At 37.3% G+C, this 18928-nt stretch overlaps 1 protein-coding gene across 2 annotated transcripts in view; it reads left to right on the top strand.

Annotated features, from left to right (window-relative positions):
- The window catches only part of elmod1 (ELMO/CED-12 domain containing 1), a 77393-nt gene extending 65496 nt beyond the window's left edge, over positions 1-11897 (top strand). For both annotated transcript variants that reach the window (XM_072577481.1, XM_072577482.1), the window contains 2 exons: positions 5154-5287; positions 10490-11897. In XM_072577481.1, coding sequence (XP_072433582.1) covers positions 5154-5287; positions 10490-10662 — 307 coding nt within the window. In that variant the 3' untranslated portion in view covers positions 10663-11897. The remainder of the gene's footprint in view (positions 1-5153; positions 5288-10489) is intronic.
- The last annotated feature ends 7031 nt before the right edge of the window (positions 11898-18928 follow it).

Below are 18928 nucleotides of genomic sequence, written 5' to 3'. Positions count from 1 at the left end.
TCACCCTGCCCCGTGCCATCTCCCACTTCATTACTAAGTTCAGTAAATGTGAGGTGAAGCATTTTGGGAGGTATAATAAGGGAAGGATATACAAAATCTATATTGCAGCCCCTTAGGGAGGACTGAGGAATAAAGGGATCTTAGTGTACAGGCCCATGGATTCATGAAGGTACCAGGACAGCTAGACATGATGGTCAAGGCGGCTTACAGGATGCTTGTCTTCATTAGCCAGGGCAAAGTACATCGGAGCACGAATGTCTTGGCACAACTTTATAAAACGTGTTAAGCCACTGATGGAATGCTGTGTGCACTTTTGTTCGCCACATTATCGAAAGAATGTGATTGCACCGGAGAGAGTGAAGAGGAGATTCACCATGATTTTGCCATGATGGAAGAATCTCCATTATGAGGAGAGAGTGAATAGGCTGGGATTGTTTTTCTTCGAGCAGAGGAGACTAAGGGGAGGGAACTTTTTGAAGTGTAAATTGAGAGGCATAGACAGAGGACATCATAAAAATCTCTTCCCATGGCAGACATGTCTAAGACCCAATGGTGTAACTTTAAGGTGAGGAGAAAGTAGATTAGAGGAGATCTCAGGAAATTCTCTTTCCACGAGAGGCTCATAGATGTATGGAACATGCTTCCTGAGGGGGTGGTGGAGGCAAGTATGGATGAGCATTTAAAATGCCAGGGCATATATGCTATGAAACAAATGCAGGTAAATGGTATAACTGTAGTTTGATGTTTGTTGGTTGGCATGGACATGGTAAACTGAAGGACCTGTATCTGTGCTGTGTGACTCTGACTCTATCACCATCCAAAAAAAAAACCCAAAGCAAATTGCACTTTGTCAAAAAACAATAAGATTGAGGCCATGGTCTCTCTCACTTCAGCTTTCATTCTTGTTGATTAAACCACTAAAAACTTAGTCATTCAACCCATTCTTGCTGCTATCCCCTTTATATGATCAAATTCTAATTCTGAATTCTAATTGGCTTATTAGTGCACGGACAGTTCATTGTCAGTCTTTGATTACATGAATAATATGTGCCTAATTCTGATTGGTTTCTTTAAAAATAATGGCCACCTTTGTGATATTGTTTCTGCTGACTCCTAGTTCAATCTGACATGCCAATCATTTTATAAGATCATCCCTTGCATAACAGCTTGTTCCTCATAGTTTACCCACTCCATAGATCTTATCCAAGACAAGATAGCACCAATGAGGCCATTGTGCCTGCTTAGACTACATAGTGCCACCTCCTAGTGATTAACTAATATCCCAAATGTTGAAACTTGTATCTCAAAAGGTCAAATGACTACAAGACTAGAAAATTCAGAATCTAATTCCAACATAACACACATATACTTAGAGGCTTTTTGCATACTTTATTTTAAAATCATTTGGCTTTGCAACAGCTGTGTCTTTGTGTAAAAACATTTCACCCGAAAACACTTCCACACGTTAGCCGAGTTTACATTACATTAGGTTGAGTCATAAAACAGCAATAGAACTACAAACCTGACTTTTGACCTAGGCTTTCTTCCATACGGAACAGTGTAGAACTAACCACAATTAAATAATATATAATTCACTTGCATGATGAAATGGAAGTTATTAATTATTGAAAATTAACTCAATTCTATAATTGTCTCCCTTGACCCCACTTAGACTTTGAGAGAAGGTCATTTGTTTGAAAACGTGTGATTACTGCTTAGAAAATTTGGCTTTTAAGAACAACTCCATGGCAGCAAAAATGATCCCTTTCTCAAAGCAAAGCAAATTGCAATGCTGTTGTGTAGGAACCCAAACGAAAGTAGCAGTCTTTTTTTGGACCATGAAGGTACAACACTTTTGAGCTCTTTTCTACCATGTAAGTTACACAAAATATACAGTCAGCTTTTAAGAATTTTTCATCAATTCATTTCAATCTGTTGATTCAGAATTGACATACTAGCTTCAAAAATGTTTTTTTTGGACTTCTTTTTATTGTTAGAATTTTATTTTTGAGATTTTATTGAAAAGAAAATTAGATCTGCAAAATTTGTGCGATGCATTGAGCAAAACTTTGAAAAACTGTCTCTTCTGGCAACAATAATCTGCAGAAATGATCTTCTTTTGAACATTCTACCTGACATCATAAAAAGTTTGAAAGCACTGGCTACCATCACTGCCATGATAATATCCTTGCTGTGTCATTGAAGATGTGCACTTCAGAAGTAGCCTGCCAGTATAATTTCAACACACTCACCTAACTGGCAAAATGGAAAATTGCCCAATGCATTGTGAGCACAAAAAGTATTGCCAAATCCATCAGACTAATTACTATCCCAACACTCTACTTTCAATCATCACTCAAAGTGTTATAGAGTGCCATCAAGCCCTGACATAGAGGTAACATTTGGCAAGTCTAGCACCAACGTCTGGGAGAAAGTGAGGACTGCAGATGCTGGAGATCAGAGCTTAAAAATGTGTTGCTGGAAAAGCGCAGCAGGTCAGGCAGCATCAAAGGAACAGGAGAATCAACGTTTCGGGCATAAGCCCTTCTTCAGGAATAGCACCAACATCTGTAAATTTCAAGTCAATGAAATTGAATGGAAACCTCTCTATTAACTAAAGTCAAATCTACAACAGATAAAGATGATTGTAACTGTTGAAGGCCAATCATCTTAGTTCCAGGACACCACTGCTAGAATTCTTCAATGCAATCTTCCAGGCTCCACTATCTTCAGATGTTTCAATAACGATTTTTCCTTCATTATTATATCATAACTGGGAATGTTTATTGACAATTATTACACTGTTCAGTTCCATTCACAATTTGTTGGATGCTACATACAGATATGGACTGCTTCAATTAAGACTGGGACACCATTCAGGTTTAGGTTGATAAATAGTAGATAACACAAGTTTAGCTAATGATCACCCCTATTAAGAGAGATTCTAACCACGTCTTCTTGATCTTCAATGGGATTGCCATTATTGAACTTCCCCACATCAACATCCTGGGAGTCACTGTTGACCAGAAATCCAGTTAATGGAGCTACCTCCGGTCTGAGGCTGCATGCTACAATGAGTCATTCACCTTTGAATCTGAGACTTTTTGCACTGTAGGTGGCACAAGTTGGACATATGATGTAGTAGTCTTCACTGGCTTGAATGACTGCATCGCCAATAAGAAACTTGACAGCCACAAGGGCAAAATATTCCTCTTGACTGACATCTGTCCACTTCCTTAATATTTGCTTTCCTCCAGAACTGGTAAACCATGATAAAAGTGTGTACTATTTACAAGATGCACTGCAACGACTCTTCATGGCTTCTTTTACAGCACATTTTAAAGCTGTGACCTCTGCATAGAAAAGAAGGACAGCAAGTACATGGGAATATACAACTCCAAATTCCAAGTTAGGCTGAATCATATAGCAAGCAGCCTAACTTGGAAATAGCTGTTTCTTCGTCATATTCGACAGATTTAAATCCTGGTACTTGCTTCTGAACTGCAGTTATGATGTACCTACATCACAGTGACCGCAACAATTCAAGAACATAGTCCATGACTTTGAGGGCAGTTAATGCTGACCTTTCCCAACAATGCTTACATCATATGCAGATCAAAAAATTACCTCTAATTCAAATTTATGTAAGTGATCTTTTAATGATCGCTAATTACCATGATGATCTGCTAGTTTTCTTTCTCCCAGGAGCAGACATTTTATAAGGTAATTGCTATATCTCATCATTAATATCTGGTCCAGTCAAAAAAAAATTGGGAGTTGTTGCCAGTCTGTTATGCACATTTCTTTTCTGACATTTCTTGGCTCCTTGGAATGTATATTTTCAATGCAAAGAATATTAATATCATCTTAGTGTTAACTCTAGCATTCTGAAACCCACATGACATATGTGATAATTCTTGGATGATGTCATTCTTTTTTTCCCATTACTTCATTTGCTGCATTTATTTGGCAAACCTGTTTAACTGAGGAAACTTATTGCTCATGACTCATTTCAGAATTCACTTGTTTTAATAAATGACCTTTTAATTTCAAACTTAGATTTAAAAAGGTAGATAAATTGAGACAATGGTGGCAGAACTGATAACAAACCCAGAGTAATTATAATTCAAAGAATAAACTATGTTCATGTAATGAAGTCATGGTTAGGAGTGAGGAAACTTAAGCAATTGGTGAACCACCTCTGAGCTTTTGGTATGGACAAGAGATCTACAATTATTTCAGTAAGGATTAGAATATTAAAGTGGTCCCCAGATCAAAGAAGAACTGTTATATACAAGGGGATTCTGGTAAATGGGTCGTTAACTCCATAAAATGTAAATTATTCGTGCCACCCACACCCACAGAATCAAACTGTTAAGGAGATAAAAGATAATTTACTTTTGAATCTGAGTATCTCATAAATGCCATATATCTATGGAGATCAGTTATACAGGGGAAAGAGTCCTTTGTATATTTAATATAATATGGTGTTTTTCACATTTTTACAAGCAGTTCAATTTCAGAACATCTGGACAAAGAAGGAGAGAGAAAAAAAAATGCAAGGCACTGAAAAGCAGGTTTTTTCTGTCTGTTCAGTATAATTGGTATAGTGACAACTACGAACCTAGCGATGTTCCTGAGTTTTAAATCATTCAGCATGAATGCAGTGTGGCCTAAGCTCAAGCAACAAAGTTTTCATTTATGAGCAAAAGAAGTTGTAGAATCACGTAACTGATTAGCTGGATCCCCTGAGGAGGAATCATAGTGAATTCCGGAGAACTATGCCATACTTGGTTTAATTCCAAAAGAAGTGAGTGAACCCTCAATAAATGTTTCACTGAATATATAAGGAAAAAATTGGTTAGAATTAAGGAGAAGGAGATCAGGATTTATATTCCAAGTCTTGAGAAACAAGTGTTAAGTTAGCAGTGCTTGTTTTGTTATTTAATACATTAAATTTGCTTTTTTTTGCCTCATGGCATAGTTCTTCCAGCTAATTGCTAAGTGTTCAAATGATATTTTGTGTGTTAATAGTCTCTCTACTGAGGTTTTTTTGCACTTTCTAAAGCCATTAATTTTATTACACTTCTAAATATGCAGAAGAATATTCAAATCTTACTTGTTTTTATTTTGATTTACTCTCTCAATTACAGATTCTCCTTTGCTATAGTGGGAATTAACATCACTGACCTTTCATATACTCTGCTAGTAAGTGGGGCATTGAAAACCCATTTGTACAATGTTGCCCCTGAAGCACCATCACTTTTTCACTTCCACAAAATCTTCTGTAAGTAGCTTCCAGACAGGTTTTTGAAAAATTCGTATTGAAATGATGATCTTCCAGACATAAACATTTTAATCTGCATCAATCGTAACTTCAAATATGGGCATGAACAATTTGTAATAATTCATAATATTTTGCTGTTCAACTATCATTTCAAACTCTGGTCCAGATATGTAAAGTCTGGGAACCTGTGACTATTGTAGGAGATCATAAGACATCAGAGCAGCATTGGGCCATTGGATGCATCGAGTCGGCTACGCCGTTCAAACTTGGTTGGTGTTTCCCAAACCCGTTCTCCTCCTTTCTCCCCATAACACTTGATCCCCTAAATAATGAAGAACATGTCTTTCTCTGTTTTGAATACATTCAATGACTTGGCCTCCACAGCCTTCTGTGGCAATGAGTTCCACCAATTCACTACTGTCTGGCTGAAGAAATTCATCTTTATCTCGGCTGTAAGGGTCACCCTTCACTGAGTCTGACACCCCCACCATATCCTAGTCTCTCCTTCTAAAGGAAACATCTTCTCCATATCCATTTAATCCAGGCCTCTCAGTATTTTGTCAGTTTCAATCATGTTCTCCTTCTCATTCTTCTAAACTTCAAGTACAGATCCAGAGTCCTGAAACATGTGACAAGCCCTTCATCCCTGGGATCATTCTTGCAAACATGCTGTGGAGCCCCCTCCAATGCCAGCACATCTTTCCTTAAATATATGGTCCAAGACTGTTCACACTAATTCAAATGTTATCTACCTGGACTTCAAGAAGTCCTTTGACAAGGGGCCGTACAGGAGGCTGCTGAGTAAGATAAGAGCCCATGGGGTTAGAGACAAGTTGCTAGCAGGGATAGAAAATTGGCTGTCTAGCAGAAAGTAGAGAGTGGGGATAAAAGGGTTTTTCTCAGGATGGCAGCTGGTGACAAGTGGTGTTCCACAAGGCTCAGTGTTGGGACCACAATTTTTCACTTTATACATGAATGATCTAGATGAAGGAACTAAGGGCATTCTGGCCAAGTTTGCAGATGATACAAAGAAAGAGAGAGGGACAGGTAGTATTGAGGAGGCAGGGAGACTGCAGAAGAATTTGGACAGGTTAGGAGAATGGGCAAAGAAGTAGCAGTTGAGTACAGTGTGGAAAAGCGTGAGGTCATGCACTTTGGTAGGAAGAATAGAGGCATGGACTATTTTCTAAATGGGAAGAAAATTCAGAAATCTGAAGTGCAAGGAGACTTGGGAGTTCTAGTCCAGGATTCTCTCAAGGTGATCTTGTAGGTTGAGTCAGTAATTAGAAAGGCAAATGCAATGTTGGCATTCATTTTGAGAGCACTTGAATTTAAAAGCTGGGATATACTTCGAAGGGTCTGGTCAGACCACATTTGGAGTATTGAGTGCAGCTTTGGGCCCCATATCTCACGAAGGATGTACTGGCCCTGGAGCGTGTTCAGAGGAAGTTCACAAGAATGGTTCGAGGAATAAAAAGGTTAATATATGAAAATGTTTGAGGATTCTGTGTCTATGCTCGATGGAGTTTAGAAGATGGGGGGGGGGAGGTAGTGGAATCTAATTGAAACTTACAGAATACTGAATGGCCTGGACAAAGTGGATGTTGGGAAGAGGTTTCCAGTGATGGGAGAGACAAGGACCCGAAGGCACAGGCTTAGAGTAAAGGGAAGGCGTTTTAGAACGGCGATAAAGAGAAACTTCTACAGCCACAGAGTGGTGAATCTATGGAATTTGCTGCCACAGAAGGCTGTGGAGGCCAGGTCATTGAATATATTTAAGATGGAGATAGTTAGGTTCTTGATTGTCAAGCATTATAGCGACAAAGCTGGAGAATGGGTGTTGAGAAACTTTTCAGCCACGATTGAATGGCAGAGCAGACTCAATGGGCTGAATGGCTTAATTTCTGCTCCTATGTATTTTGGTCTTACAAGCGGTCTGACCAAAGCTTTATACAGCCTCAGTACTACATCTCTGCTCTTGGATTCTCACCTTCCTGAAATGACCATTAACATCATATTTGCTTTCCTAACTGCCAACTGAACCTACTTGTTAACCTTAAGCGAATCCTGAACTAGGACTCCTAAGTCACTTTGTGCTTCAGATTTCTGAAGCCTTTCCCCATTTAGAAAATAGCCTACGCCTCTATTCCTCCTGCCAAGTACATAAGCTCACACTTTCCTATACTGTTTTGCATCTGCCATTTCTTTGCCCACTTTCCTGGCCTGTCCATGTCCTTCTGCAGCCTCACCATTTACTCAACACTACTTCTCCCTCCACTTATTTTTGTGGTCATCAGTAAACTTGGCAATACTCCCCACAGTTCCTTTGTCCGGATTGTTAATGTATAACGTGAATAGCTGTGTTCCCACACTGACCCCTGTGGAACTCCACTGGTTACCGGCTGCCATTCTTAAATAAACCCTTTTCCCCACTTTCTGCCAGTCAGTCAATCGTCTGTCTGTGCCAGTACATTGCCCCAAACATTGTGGCATCCTACTATGCAGCACCTTGGCAAAGACCTAACGGAAGTCTTTGTCCACTAGCTCTCTTTTGTTTAACTTGCTCATTACCTTCTCAAAGCACTTTGACATCTGTCAGACATGACCTCCCCTTGATGAATCCATGCCGACTCAGTTCTTTTTACCATGCACTTCCAAGTACTCTGCAATCTTATTCTTAATAATGGGCTCTAAAATGTTACCAATGACCAGGATTAAACAACCTAAAATTTCTTTTATTCTGCCTCCTTAATAACAGGTGTTCAATCAGCTGGTTTCCAATCTTCTGGGACCCTCCCTCACTCCAGTGATTCCTGAAAGATTAGCAGCAATGCCTCTAACTCCTGAGCGCTCTCCTGCAGAACTCTGGGGTGTGGTCCATGTGATTTATCTCCCAACATCTCCTCCTTCATGATGATCGCTACACTCACCTCTGCCCCTGACTTTCCTTAATATAAACTGTTATGCTGCTGGTGTCTTCCACTGTGAAAATTGATGCCAAGTACCTATCCAGTTCCTTAGCTATTTCTTTGTTCCGCATTATGACTTCTCTAGCCTCTTTTTTCCAACAGCCCAATGTCCAGTCTTTACTCTCTCTTATTTTTAACATAACTAAAAACACTCTTGCAATCATTTTTTATTACTAGCTAGCTTGGTCTCATATTTCATCTTCTCCTTGTACCATGGTGGTATGGTCAGTTTACTCATCCTCCCTATAGACTTGCTCTCATTAACACAGGGAGCAAGAATCCCAAACTTGTTAGGCAACCTCAAGGGCTTAGACCCCTTCAGCAGTGCCTCCTGGAGCCCTCTACCTGCTTTGCCGGTAGTCACATTCTACTGCCCCAACCACTAACCCAATTCATGGTAGTTAATCTAAGGAATGGGACTGTTTCTTGAAACACTGTTGAGGTAACTGTTTCCTCTCCCCAATGTAATGCAGTGTTTGAAGTTCAGACCATTGCTCAACAACTTTGAGCCAGAGTTACCCAAGCAACCAACACTTGGTACAGATGTGGTCACTGCGAACCACAATGGGGTCCACCATATCCCACATTATGCAGGTACAAGATGTCACCTGGCCCTGTATCTCCATTTTGTTTTTGTCATTTTTAACTAGGTTTTTAAAAATTTCCTCCTGGTATTGTCATGTACAACCTGTAAATATTTCCTTTATAACCTCAAAATATTTCCTTTATTTACATTAAATCTGAAAGTAATCTATACTAGTCAAATTAGTAGCTATTGCCAACCAATAAATGTACAGTCTTCCTATGATGTCATTCTTCTTTTATGCTGGGCCGTGATCCTGGGCTTCAATTTATCCTGTTGAATCGATCTTATAAGTACTTTCCAAAAAAGTGATCCTAAAGCACCTCTTCCCATTTGTACCAAATCCCCACACTACCTCCAATTCACTTGGACTATGTTTCATTCCAGATGTTATCTCTCCTTCCTGGTTGTGCACAGCTTATTGGTCATGCACTTTCACCAGGCAGAGCTGAGGTGAGCTCAGATGTCTCTCATTAGTTAGGCTTGAAAAGTAATCAACATCTTTTGAGGCCCTGTTCAGGCTTCAAGTATTGAGTCCAGGAGTTGGGATGTCATGTTGCAGTTGTACAGGCTATTGGTTAGGCCACTGTTGGAATATTGCTTGCAATTCTGGTCTGTTTCCTATCGGAAAGATGTTGTGAAAGTTGAAAGGGTTCAGAAAAGAATTACAAGGATGTTGCCAGGGTTGGAGGATTTGAGCTATAGGGAGAGGCTGAACAGGCTGGGGCTGCTTTCCCTGGAGGGTCGGACACTGAGGGGTGACCTTATACAGATTTATAAAATAATGAGTAGCATGGATAGGGTAAATAGATAAAGTCTTTTCCCTGGGGTGGGGGAGTCCAGCACTACAGGGCATAGGTTTTGGGTGAGAGGGGAAAGATATAAAAGAGACTTAAGGGGCAACGTTTTCACGCAGAGGGTGGTACGTGTATGGAATGAGCTGCCAGAGGATGTGGTGGAGGCTGGTACAATTGCAACATTTAAGAGGCATTTGGATGGGTATATGAATAGGAAGGGTTTGGAGGGATATGGCCGGTTGCTGGCAGGTGGGACTAGATTGGGTTGGGATATCTGGTCGGCTTGGATGGGTTGGACCCAAGGGTCTGTTTCCATGCTGTACATCTCTGTGACTCTAAGTGATTGATTAATGATAACTGTCCGTCAATCAGCAATCTTAATAGTCTTTTAACTAGACTACTGAATTTTAAACTTTTAAAATGGAGAAAGAAGAGAAAGATTTACCAGTTCTAATACAACACTACCTTCAAATTCCCTGAAATATACAAAAGTTCACGTAAAATTGGTCATCACTTGCAAAATCAATGTCCAGTGTATGTACTGGAATGCAAAAAAATTACAGTTTTCCTTCCTCTCATTAATTGTAATTTATCCCAGTTTTTCTATGCTGTGAGCAGCCAACAGTACTGAATAAGTGAGTCCTTTACTTCTGTTACAGATGTTGAAAACACACCCTTTTCTTGTCCAAAATAATTTTCTAAACCCCTTCAAGGGGAAGCATTGTAATTTAGCTTGCTTTGCTTTTGTTTTTCAGTTAATTGAACAAATTAAGTTATAATATAATTAAGTATTTAGCTATTACACAATTTTCCTGTTAAATGTTAAAATTTGTCTTTTCTGTGATCCATGCAGGCTATCTGATGCACCAGTTTCACAAATTTTGGATTGAAGAGGATCCACTCGATATAATGGAATTTAATCGTGTTCGAGAAAAGTTTCACAAGCGGATTATAAAGCAGCTTCAGAACCCAGACATGATCCTATGCCCCCGTTTCGCAGCTTCAGAAAATCTAATTAATCTGTAAATCTTGATCTTGCCATAAGTCCTGTCACTGCTTCATCTTTGTACTTGTGTGTGAACTGATTTTAAGAAACTGAAGTTAAATCACAGCCTTGATCACAACCAGCATATTTGATGACCATGGTGACTGTATGCATGCTTTACTTTAAGTATAATAGTTTTCCATTTGGTGCCGTAAAAGGACTACACATGCTAAACATTACATGAACACTGGAAGTATTCTCCATAAACACTTGCTCATATTGTGGCAGTGTGGAGTGTTACAATCTAATCAATGGAAGAGACTTCTCTATTTTTTTATTGTTTTCTTACATCAGCACAGATAAGCTGTACTTTTGTTGTGCTTTGTAATGCTGTAGACAGTAGTTATGTAATAATGTTTGTTCAGAGCTTTTATCATGATCTTAACAAATTTGCAGGCATTACTTACTATGGAAGAATGTATTTTGATCAAAGGAATAGTGCATTTTTCATAACCATACGCACAAATGCCATTTTAATAGGATTAAACTATATATTTGGTAATTTTAATAGCCCAATAATTATGGGTAACTAAAGGTACTACACAATTATACTTTGGTTGTCTGTAGATTAGGAAGAGTAATAATAAGCTATTTTGACATCTTTGTTTTGAAAGTTTCATGGCAAGTAGTTTGTCTGCTCTTGGCATAAAATATATTCTACAATTTGACAATGGTTAACATTAATCTTATTAATATGCAGAATAAATGTTATTGGACATACAGATGTGCAGTAGAGTGCGCACGATGGATGTTTGCTTAATTTTTTTCTGAACTGGAATATGGAAAATTTTGTGATTCTGCGCCATATCTAATCAACAGATGTGTCTGGGTCAGAATGGATAAAAAGTAACTTTTCCAACATTGTTATTCCGATTATAACACAGATATAAACAAAAATGTTATGTAAAAATCAGTAATGGAGGACATTTGGTTAAAATATTGTGAAATTCCTAAATAGGGAATCAGTTACGTGAATATTTTTATTCCTAAAATCATGGTGTAAAATTATACGTGTTTAAATACAACCACATGTTATCTGTGAATATAATATTAGAAATGATACATTGTCTTTCCTCTTTCCTACAAAACAAATCCTATTTAATGAAAATGTTGCTGTTGAATTGCTTGTAGCTTTGTTTTGAAACAGCCTGTACATACTTCATTTTGCCCTCATATCCCATTCACCATTATACTAAATATAAGATTCTTAATGGAGTACTAATGCTTATTATTTATTGCTTTCCACCTCAATCAATAACAACTCCCACACTCAGCCCCCGTGTCGATGGGATTGAAGTGTAAGTTTTTACTAGTGCAAATAAATGTATTAAATCCAGTTAGGTGTTAATAATAGGATCCTCCTGATTAGGTTCAAAAATAATTTGTGTTTTGGAATTGTAATTTGTTTGTTGCCTAAGTATATTAGTAAGGACCACAGTATTAATATTTTAGTAGAATGTTAAGAGTATAACCATATTAATAATGCGCATACTGTGAATTTTATTTAATAACAATTATCGAAACAAATCTCTTCAATCTGCAGTTTATTTTATTTAGCAAATGCACAACTTCAGAACCAAGCAATAGCCTCTTCATTTGCTGATTTGAAAATGATCAATTCACCACTTAGTATGTAAAGGGAATACTGCTCAGAAATGTGCATCATTGTTTGTATCTATGCATGAATGAATATGGAGTTTGTACTGAGGCCTCAGTGATGGAGGTTCGGTGCCATTAATGAAACATTGGAAAAGAATCTCTCAACTTGCTGCTGTATCAAATGACAGCATAACAGGTAATATATTATCCACATTTTGTCTAGTTCCAGAGTGATGTCATTCATTTTGGGGTCACTTCAGAAATGAGACTATTTCAGAAAGCTTAAGTACTAACTGAGGAGATATTCTGAATGAAACTTCTCTTACATAAAGTTTGCATCTAATTATGCTTAAAACATTGCTGTGCTTGTTCTAGTTACTTCATTCTTCTTATTACATGTATGTTTAGATTAGATTACTTACAGTGTGGAAACAGGCCCTTCGGCCCAACAAGTCCACACTGATCCGCCGAAGCGCAACCCATCCAGACCCATTCCCTTACATTTACCCCTTCACCTAACACTACGGGCAATTGTGGGAGGAAACCGGAGCACCCGGAGGAAACCCACGCAGACACGGGGAGAATGTGCAAACTCCACACAGTCAGTCACCTGAGGCGGGAACTGAACCCGGGTCTCTGGCGCTGTGAGGCAGCAGTGCTTGCCACCGTGCCCCCCACTAATGTGTTCACCTTTATAACAAAACACTTGAAATTGGAAAGTGGGGATGTGAAGTCAATAAAATATTATTTCTACTTCATATTCAACTCTAGAAGCAAGCACGTCTTTTAAGTTTCCTTGTTCTTGAATTTAGTATTAAAACTTATTATTTGCAGATGTATCTAACTCTAAGTACTATTATAAACAAATGAAAAAATATTAAATTAAAGCATGTTAAAGAGAAATGTTTGGAATATTGTAAGAAGGTAAGAGAGTTTCAAGAAAGTAAGCTATAGGTCAAGTTGTTTTTTATTGAAATATAATTTTAATTTGGCCCACTTCCTGGCAAAGAATTTGCTAGGGCATTTGGTCTACATCGTAACGGATTTAAAAATCAAGCTGAATTTAAAGCAGGTGATCTATATGAACACTTGCATTTTCCACAGGGTGGGTAAAATTAAAATCACCCTGGCTCCAGAACAGAGAGATCACTGTTTAAATTTATTTGAATTAAAGGAATAGGAGTTCTATGACTTTACAATAAAGCTAATGGGACAATTACATGAAGTCATATTTCTGTTTCTACTGTCCTATTAACATTAACAATCTTTCCTATCATTAATTATAGTGGAAGAATTGAGTTTTTAAGTGCTCAGAATTTGATTTCTAGTAAATGTGAAAGATGGAGTTAGTTTTACTTGAAAAGATCTAAGAATTCTGTCACGTTCTCAAACCATCAGGCTTTGTCTTTCATTCAGAAAACCCGTTTTCTTGAATTATAAAGTCAGTCATTCTCAATTATATTTTATTACTTAAACTAAAGTTTAAATTAATGAATTAACTAAGTTATTGCCAAAAAAATTATTCATGTTCTTACAACTTGAATTCATATATTTGAGTAATTAATTGAATTGTAATTTGATGTAATGTGGAATGCATGGGATGACCTTGGAAACATTAAGATCATCATCCAAATTTTATTCATTAGTTGTCAATTCTCATGGGCAGTCTTTGTTTCATGTTCCACTCAGTATTTAATCAAAATATAGCTGGTTATGTTGGACCAACATCAAAATATGCATCCATTTAATGTTCATAAGGTATATTATTCTTTAACACATTGTTTTGTTAATTGTGAAAGTATACTTTGCATCCAGTACTAATTCCAAAGTCTTTCATTACCAGTGGTATATTAAATGAACACTTGCTTCTGGTATTATGCTTGAATGTTATAGGCTCACACAGCGGAGCCTGGCCTCCAGTTGTTCATAGTCGACTATTTTTATGTGGCACCCGTTGGGTTCAAAAGAGAAAAGCTGGCTGTGATATGGGCCCATGTATTTACACTAGGTGGATTAAGTTAAAATCATCCTTAAGACTTGTAAGAGAGTACAGATTAAATTATTTTACTCAGTTTGTGTATGAATTTGGACTTTGCAATGTTGTGTAATAACTTTTATTGGATGCTTAAGTACTTGTATAATGTACAGATCTCAGTTTCTTTAATTTTGAAAAATGTAGATTTATTGTTTTTAAATACTATTTAATTTCACATTTATTTTCCATAATAGATATTTCTCCACTTATCAGCATAGCAGCAGAGTATCTATGTTTTAAGTTCATATTATTTGTTTGAATGTTGAAGAACTAACTCAGTGGGCAAGCTTTCTTTGACTTGGTTTTGTCCAATGACAAGAAGTTAATTAATTATCTTCTTGTGAGAGGTCCTTTATGAAAACATGACCATGACATGATAGAATTCTTTATTAATAGAAGGTGAAGTACCCCTCAAATTCAAAACTAAGGTGTTAAATCTAAACAAAACGCACTACAAAGTTAAGTGGAATATATTGGTTGCAATAGGCTCAGTAACTTCATTACAAAGGATAGGCGATGGTTAATATTAAAGGAAGTAATAAATGCATTGCAGCAGTTGTGCATTTCTTTCAAATGAAAGAACACAATAGGAAAAGTGACCCAATCATGGTTAATAAAAAATATTAAGAAGTTTATTAGATCCAAAGAGGAGTTATAGAAAGTTGCTAGAAAAGGTTGAAAGTCTGAGGACTGGCAGCATTTTGGAATCTAGCAAAGGAAGACCAAGTAGTTCATTACGAGGAAAAAAATGAGTATGACAATAATATTGCAAAAACCATAAAAGTGGCAGTAAGAGCTTTGTTAAATATGTAAAAAGTAAAAGATTAGTGAAGACAAATATGACACCTTACAGATTGAAACCCTAGATTTGATGATGGAGAACAAGAAAATGACAGACCAATTATACTTCTGTCTTCACAGAAGCTACACTCAGCTTCACAGAGATGCCAAAGAAGGAAGTGTCACTTAGGAACAAGATATTAAAGGACATTAGTATTTGTTTACAAAGTGCTGGTAATATTAATGGGAATGGAAGTTGATAAATTCTCAAGGCCTATAATCCACATTCTAAGGTATTACAGGAGATAGGCATTGAAACAGTAAATGTGAATTGTTAGTTTGTAAAATGCTGCAATTTCTGGAACAATCACAGCAGTTTGGAGGTTGCCAAATGTAGCCTCACAGTTTTAAAAACAGTGGGAGAGGGGAAACTAGGAATTACAGACTATTTTGCAAGACATCAATAATATGGAAAATGCAAGAGTCTATTGTCAAAGATGTAATAACAGAACATTGAAATAATACCAGATGCATGATAACATGAATTTATGAAAGGAAAATAAGGTTTGACAAACTTACTGGAGTGTTTTGAGGAGGTAACTAGCAGATTAGATGAGAGAAAACCAATATATATGATTTATTTGGAGCAGCAAGCAATTAAGAAGGCAACTGGTATGTTGGTCTCTATTGAGAGTCAAGAGTGTGGTGCTGGATAAACTCAGCAGGTCAGGAAGCATCCGCAGAGCAGGAGAATTGATGTTTTGGGCAAAAGCCCTTCATCAGAAATGAGGATGAGAATCAGGAACAATTCTCATTCCTGATGAAAGGCTTTTGCCCAAAATGTCGATTCTCCTGCTCCTCGGATGCTGCCTGACCGGCTGTGCTTTTCCAGCTCCACACTCTCTCGACTCTGATCTCCAGGATCTGCAGTCCTCACTTTCTGCTTTGTTGATAGAGGGTTTGTATACAATAACAAGGAAGACTTACCACAGCTGTACAGGTCCATGAAGAGACCAAACCTGGAGTCATGTGTGAAATGTGGTTTCCTTACATGAGAGAATATATACTTGTCATAGAGGGAGTGCAGTGAAGGTTCACTAGGCTGACTGACTGATTCCTTGAGTGGCACTTTGTCATATGAAGAGAGATTAAAGCATTCGGTCTGTATTCACTGGAATTTATTAGAATGAGAAGGGTTTCATTGAAACATTTATAATTCTGACAGGGTTGGCAGACTTGGATATAGGGGTGATGTTTACCTTGGCCAAGGAGTGTCAAGTCACTGAATATGTTTAAGGAAGAAATAGATTTCTCAAATCTAAAGATGCCAAGAATAGGGGGAGTGTGTGGGTGTATGACGTTACAAGGCATATGCCTGCTCCATCCTGAAGAAGGGTTACACCCGAAACGTTGACTTTGCCTCCTAATGCTGCCTGTTTGCTGTGTTCTCCCAGCCTCCTGCTTTTCTACCTATTTTCTATGGTGATTTTTTAGAAGATGCTAAATTAAAATATGAATAGCATTATATTTAAATTATATTAAAATTATGCAGCATTTACACAGGTTTTATTTCCCTTCAGTTGACCTTTTTTTAAGGCCTACGTATAATGTTTCCTGCTACTATCTTACTTCAACTGGGGAAACAAAGAGAATAGCTTCATACTCTACCACAGCTAACATGTGATTCAGATTATAGCATTCTGACATTTGGATGCATATATTTGGTAACATTCCTTTTCTAAAATAATTCTGGCTTCTACCCCAATATAGTAATGAAAACATGTTTCTTTGTTAGGGATTATGATCTTTAGTTGATCCATTACACTCTGTTGCCATGGTTCACTTGGACTGTTGGGTGGTTTCTACATGATTGAAGGCTCTGTGACACAATTTTAAAGAAAAGTTGTTCATAGCAACATTCTTCTTTCATCCAATGCCACAAAATAGATTAAATTGTCAATCATATTGCAGTGTGTGGAATCTTGTGTTCAAGATGGTGTCTTGTTTGCCTACTTAGTAATCATTAAGATTCATTTGTAAACCTTGAATGGTACTATCTAAATGCAAATTACTTGTTTTTTCCCCCCTTTACATTCCCCTTCCCTTCCATAAGAAAAAATATCTATTGAGAGGGGCAATTCATAAATGAAAGCTCAAGTTTCAATTGAATTCTAGTAGAATTTAATGTTGCTGTCCACTACCTGTCATAGCTATTAGACTATATTTACAGTTGCTTCATAACATGAAGTTAATTTAAATGTTCTGGTCTATGCATATCTATTTGAAGGATGTTACTGACGTTCAAGTGTGTAGATTTGGAGTAGGTGATGTGCAGCAAAATCAATGAAGATTTGGGTATTCTGAACAAATACTAATGAAAGGAAGGATGTTAATATGTAAAAAGGTATAAATGCTACCAATTCAAAATCATTGATACTTGGAAATTATGATTTTTCTCATGGCATTTAAACTTCTTGTAGAACAGCCTTTGAGAAGTATATACTGCATAGTACTGTGGTATGTTATACTTGTTTTATTACTGAACATTAAATGGATATTATTGTATGTTTTGACATTTTAATTTTCCTGCATAATTCTAAATAAATGCTGTTATGCTCACTGTGTCTTCATATTCTGTTCAGAACTTAGACATGACTTTTCTATTTTTATTGTTAAAAATTGAAAATAGAATACTTGTTATTTAAACAGCAAGATCTGATGAAATACAAATCCTTTCACCATCCAGAGGAAGTTACAGAGCTCTACCACCTTATTCCAAAAGAACAGTGATGTTGACAGCATGCTCACTACACATTTAGTTCTTTTATAGTCCCCATTATTTGTCCCTTTTGCTTTAAGCGAATGCTCCCAAAGATCATGAATGTCATTGTTAACTGTGCCTCCTGATCTGATTGCTTGACGCAGCATTTTAAGTCTTAACTATACCAGTGAAATACTTGAAACCAACTTTTAAAATGGTATATTTCACTCATCCCCATTCTTTCATCTTTGAAGAAGAAAGATTCTAGGAACTGGATTAACTAACTATGCTTTACCAAGAAGGTTAAGAATAGTATCAAATGGAAAGAATAAATAGAAAGTGCCAAAGATTAGTGGTAAAACAGAGGATAGGACAATTTCTTTTTTAAAAAGCCAAAAGGTTACTAAAAGAAATAATGAAGTTAGAGATTTATGAGGAAAAGTTTAATAGTTGGACTTGTACTCTAAATTAGAGTTTCGAAGAATGAAGGATGACCTTACTGAAACATAAGATTCTGAGGGGGCTTGACAGGGTTGATGCTGAGAGATGATGATGATTATGAGATATGTGTAAACAGGCATTATGAAGTTGAGAGGTGAATTAGCAGGATTTCGAGCCTTTGACCTGCTTTTTTAGCCAGAGTATTTATATGGCAAGTCCAGTCAGTTTCTGGTCAATAGTTACCTCCAGGATATTGATAGTGGAGGATTTGGCATTTGTAATTGTATTGAGTGTGAAGGGTGAATGGTTAGATTCTCTCATTGGAGATAGGCACTCTTTGGCACATGGACAGTGCAAATGATACTTGGTCCTTCTCAGGCCTAGTTTGAAAATCATCCAACTCTGTGTATTTGGACATGGACTGCTTCAATATCTGAGGAATTGAAAATGGTGCTGATAATTGTGCAATTATCAGGGAACATCCCCACGTCTAAATTTTATGATGGTGTAATGGTCATTAATGAAGTAGCTGAAGATGGTTGGGCCTAGAACATTCCCCTCAGGAACTCCTGCAGAGATGTCCTGGATCAGAAATAGTCATTACCTCACATTTGTGTGGTGTGAATGTAAC

Source organism: Chiloscyllium punctatum, chromosome 9 (genome assembly GCF_047496795.1).
Source record: "Chiloscyllium punctatum isolate Juve2018m chromosome 9, sChiPun1.3, whole genome shotgun sequence".
Taxonomy (NCBI): domain Eukaryota; kingdom Metazoa; phylum Chordata; class Chondrichthyes; order Orectolobiformes; family Hemiscylliidae; genus Chiloscyllium; species Chiloscyllium punctatum.
This window is presented reverse-complemented; position numbering and strand designations above follow the sequence as displayed.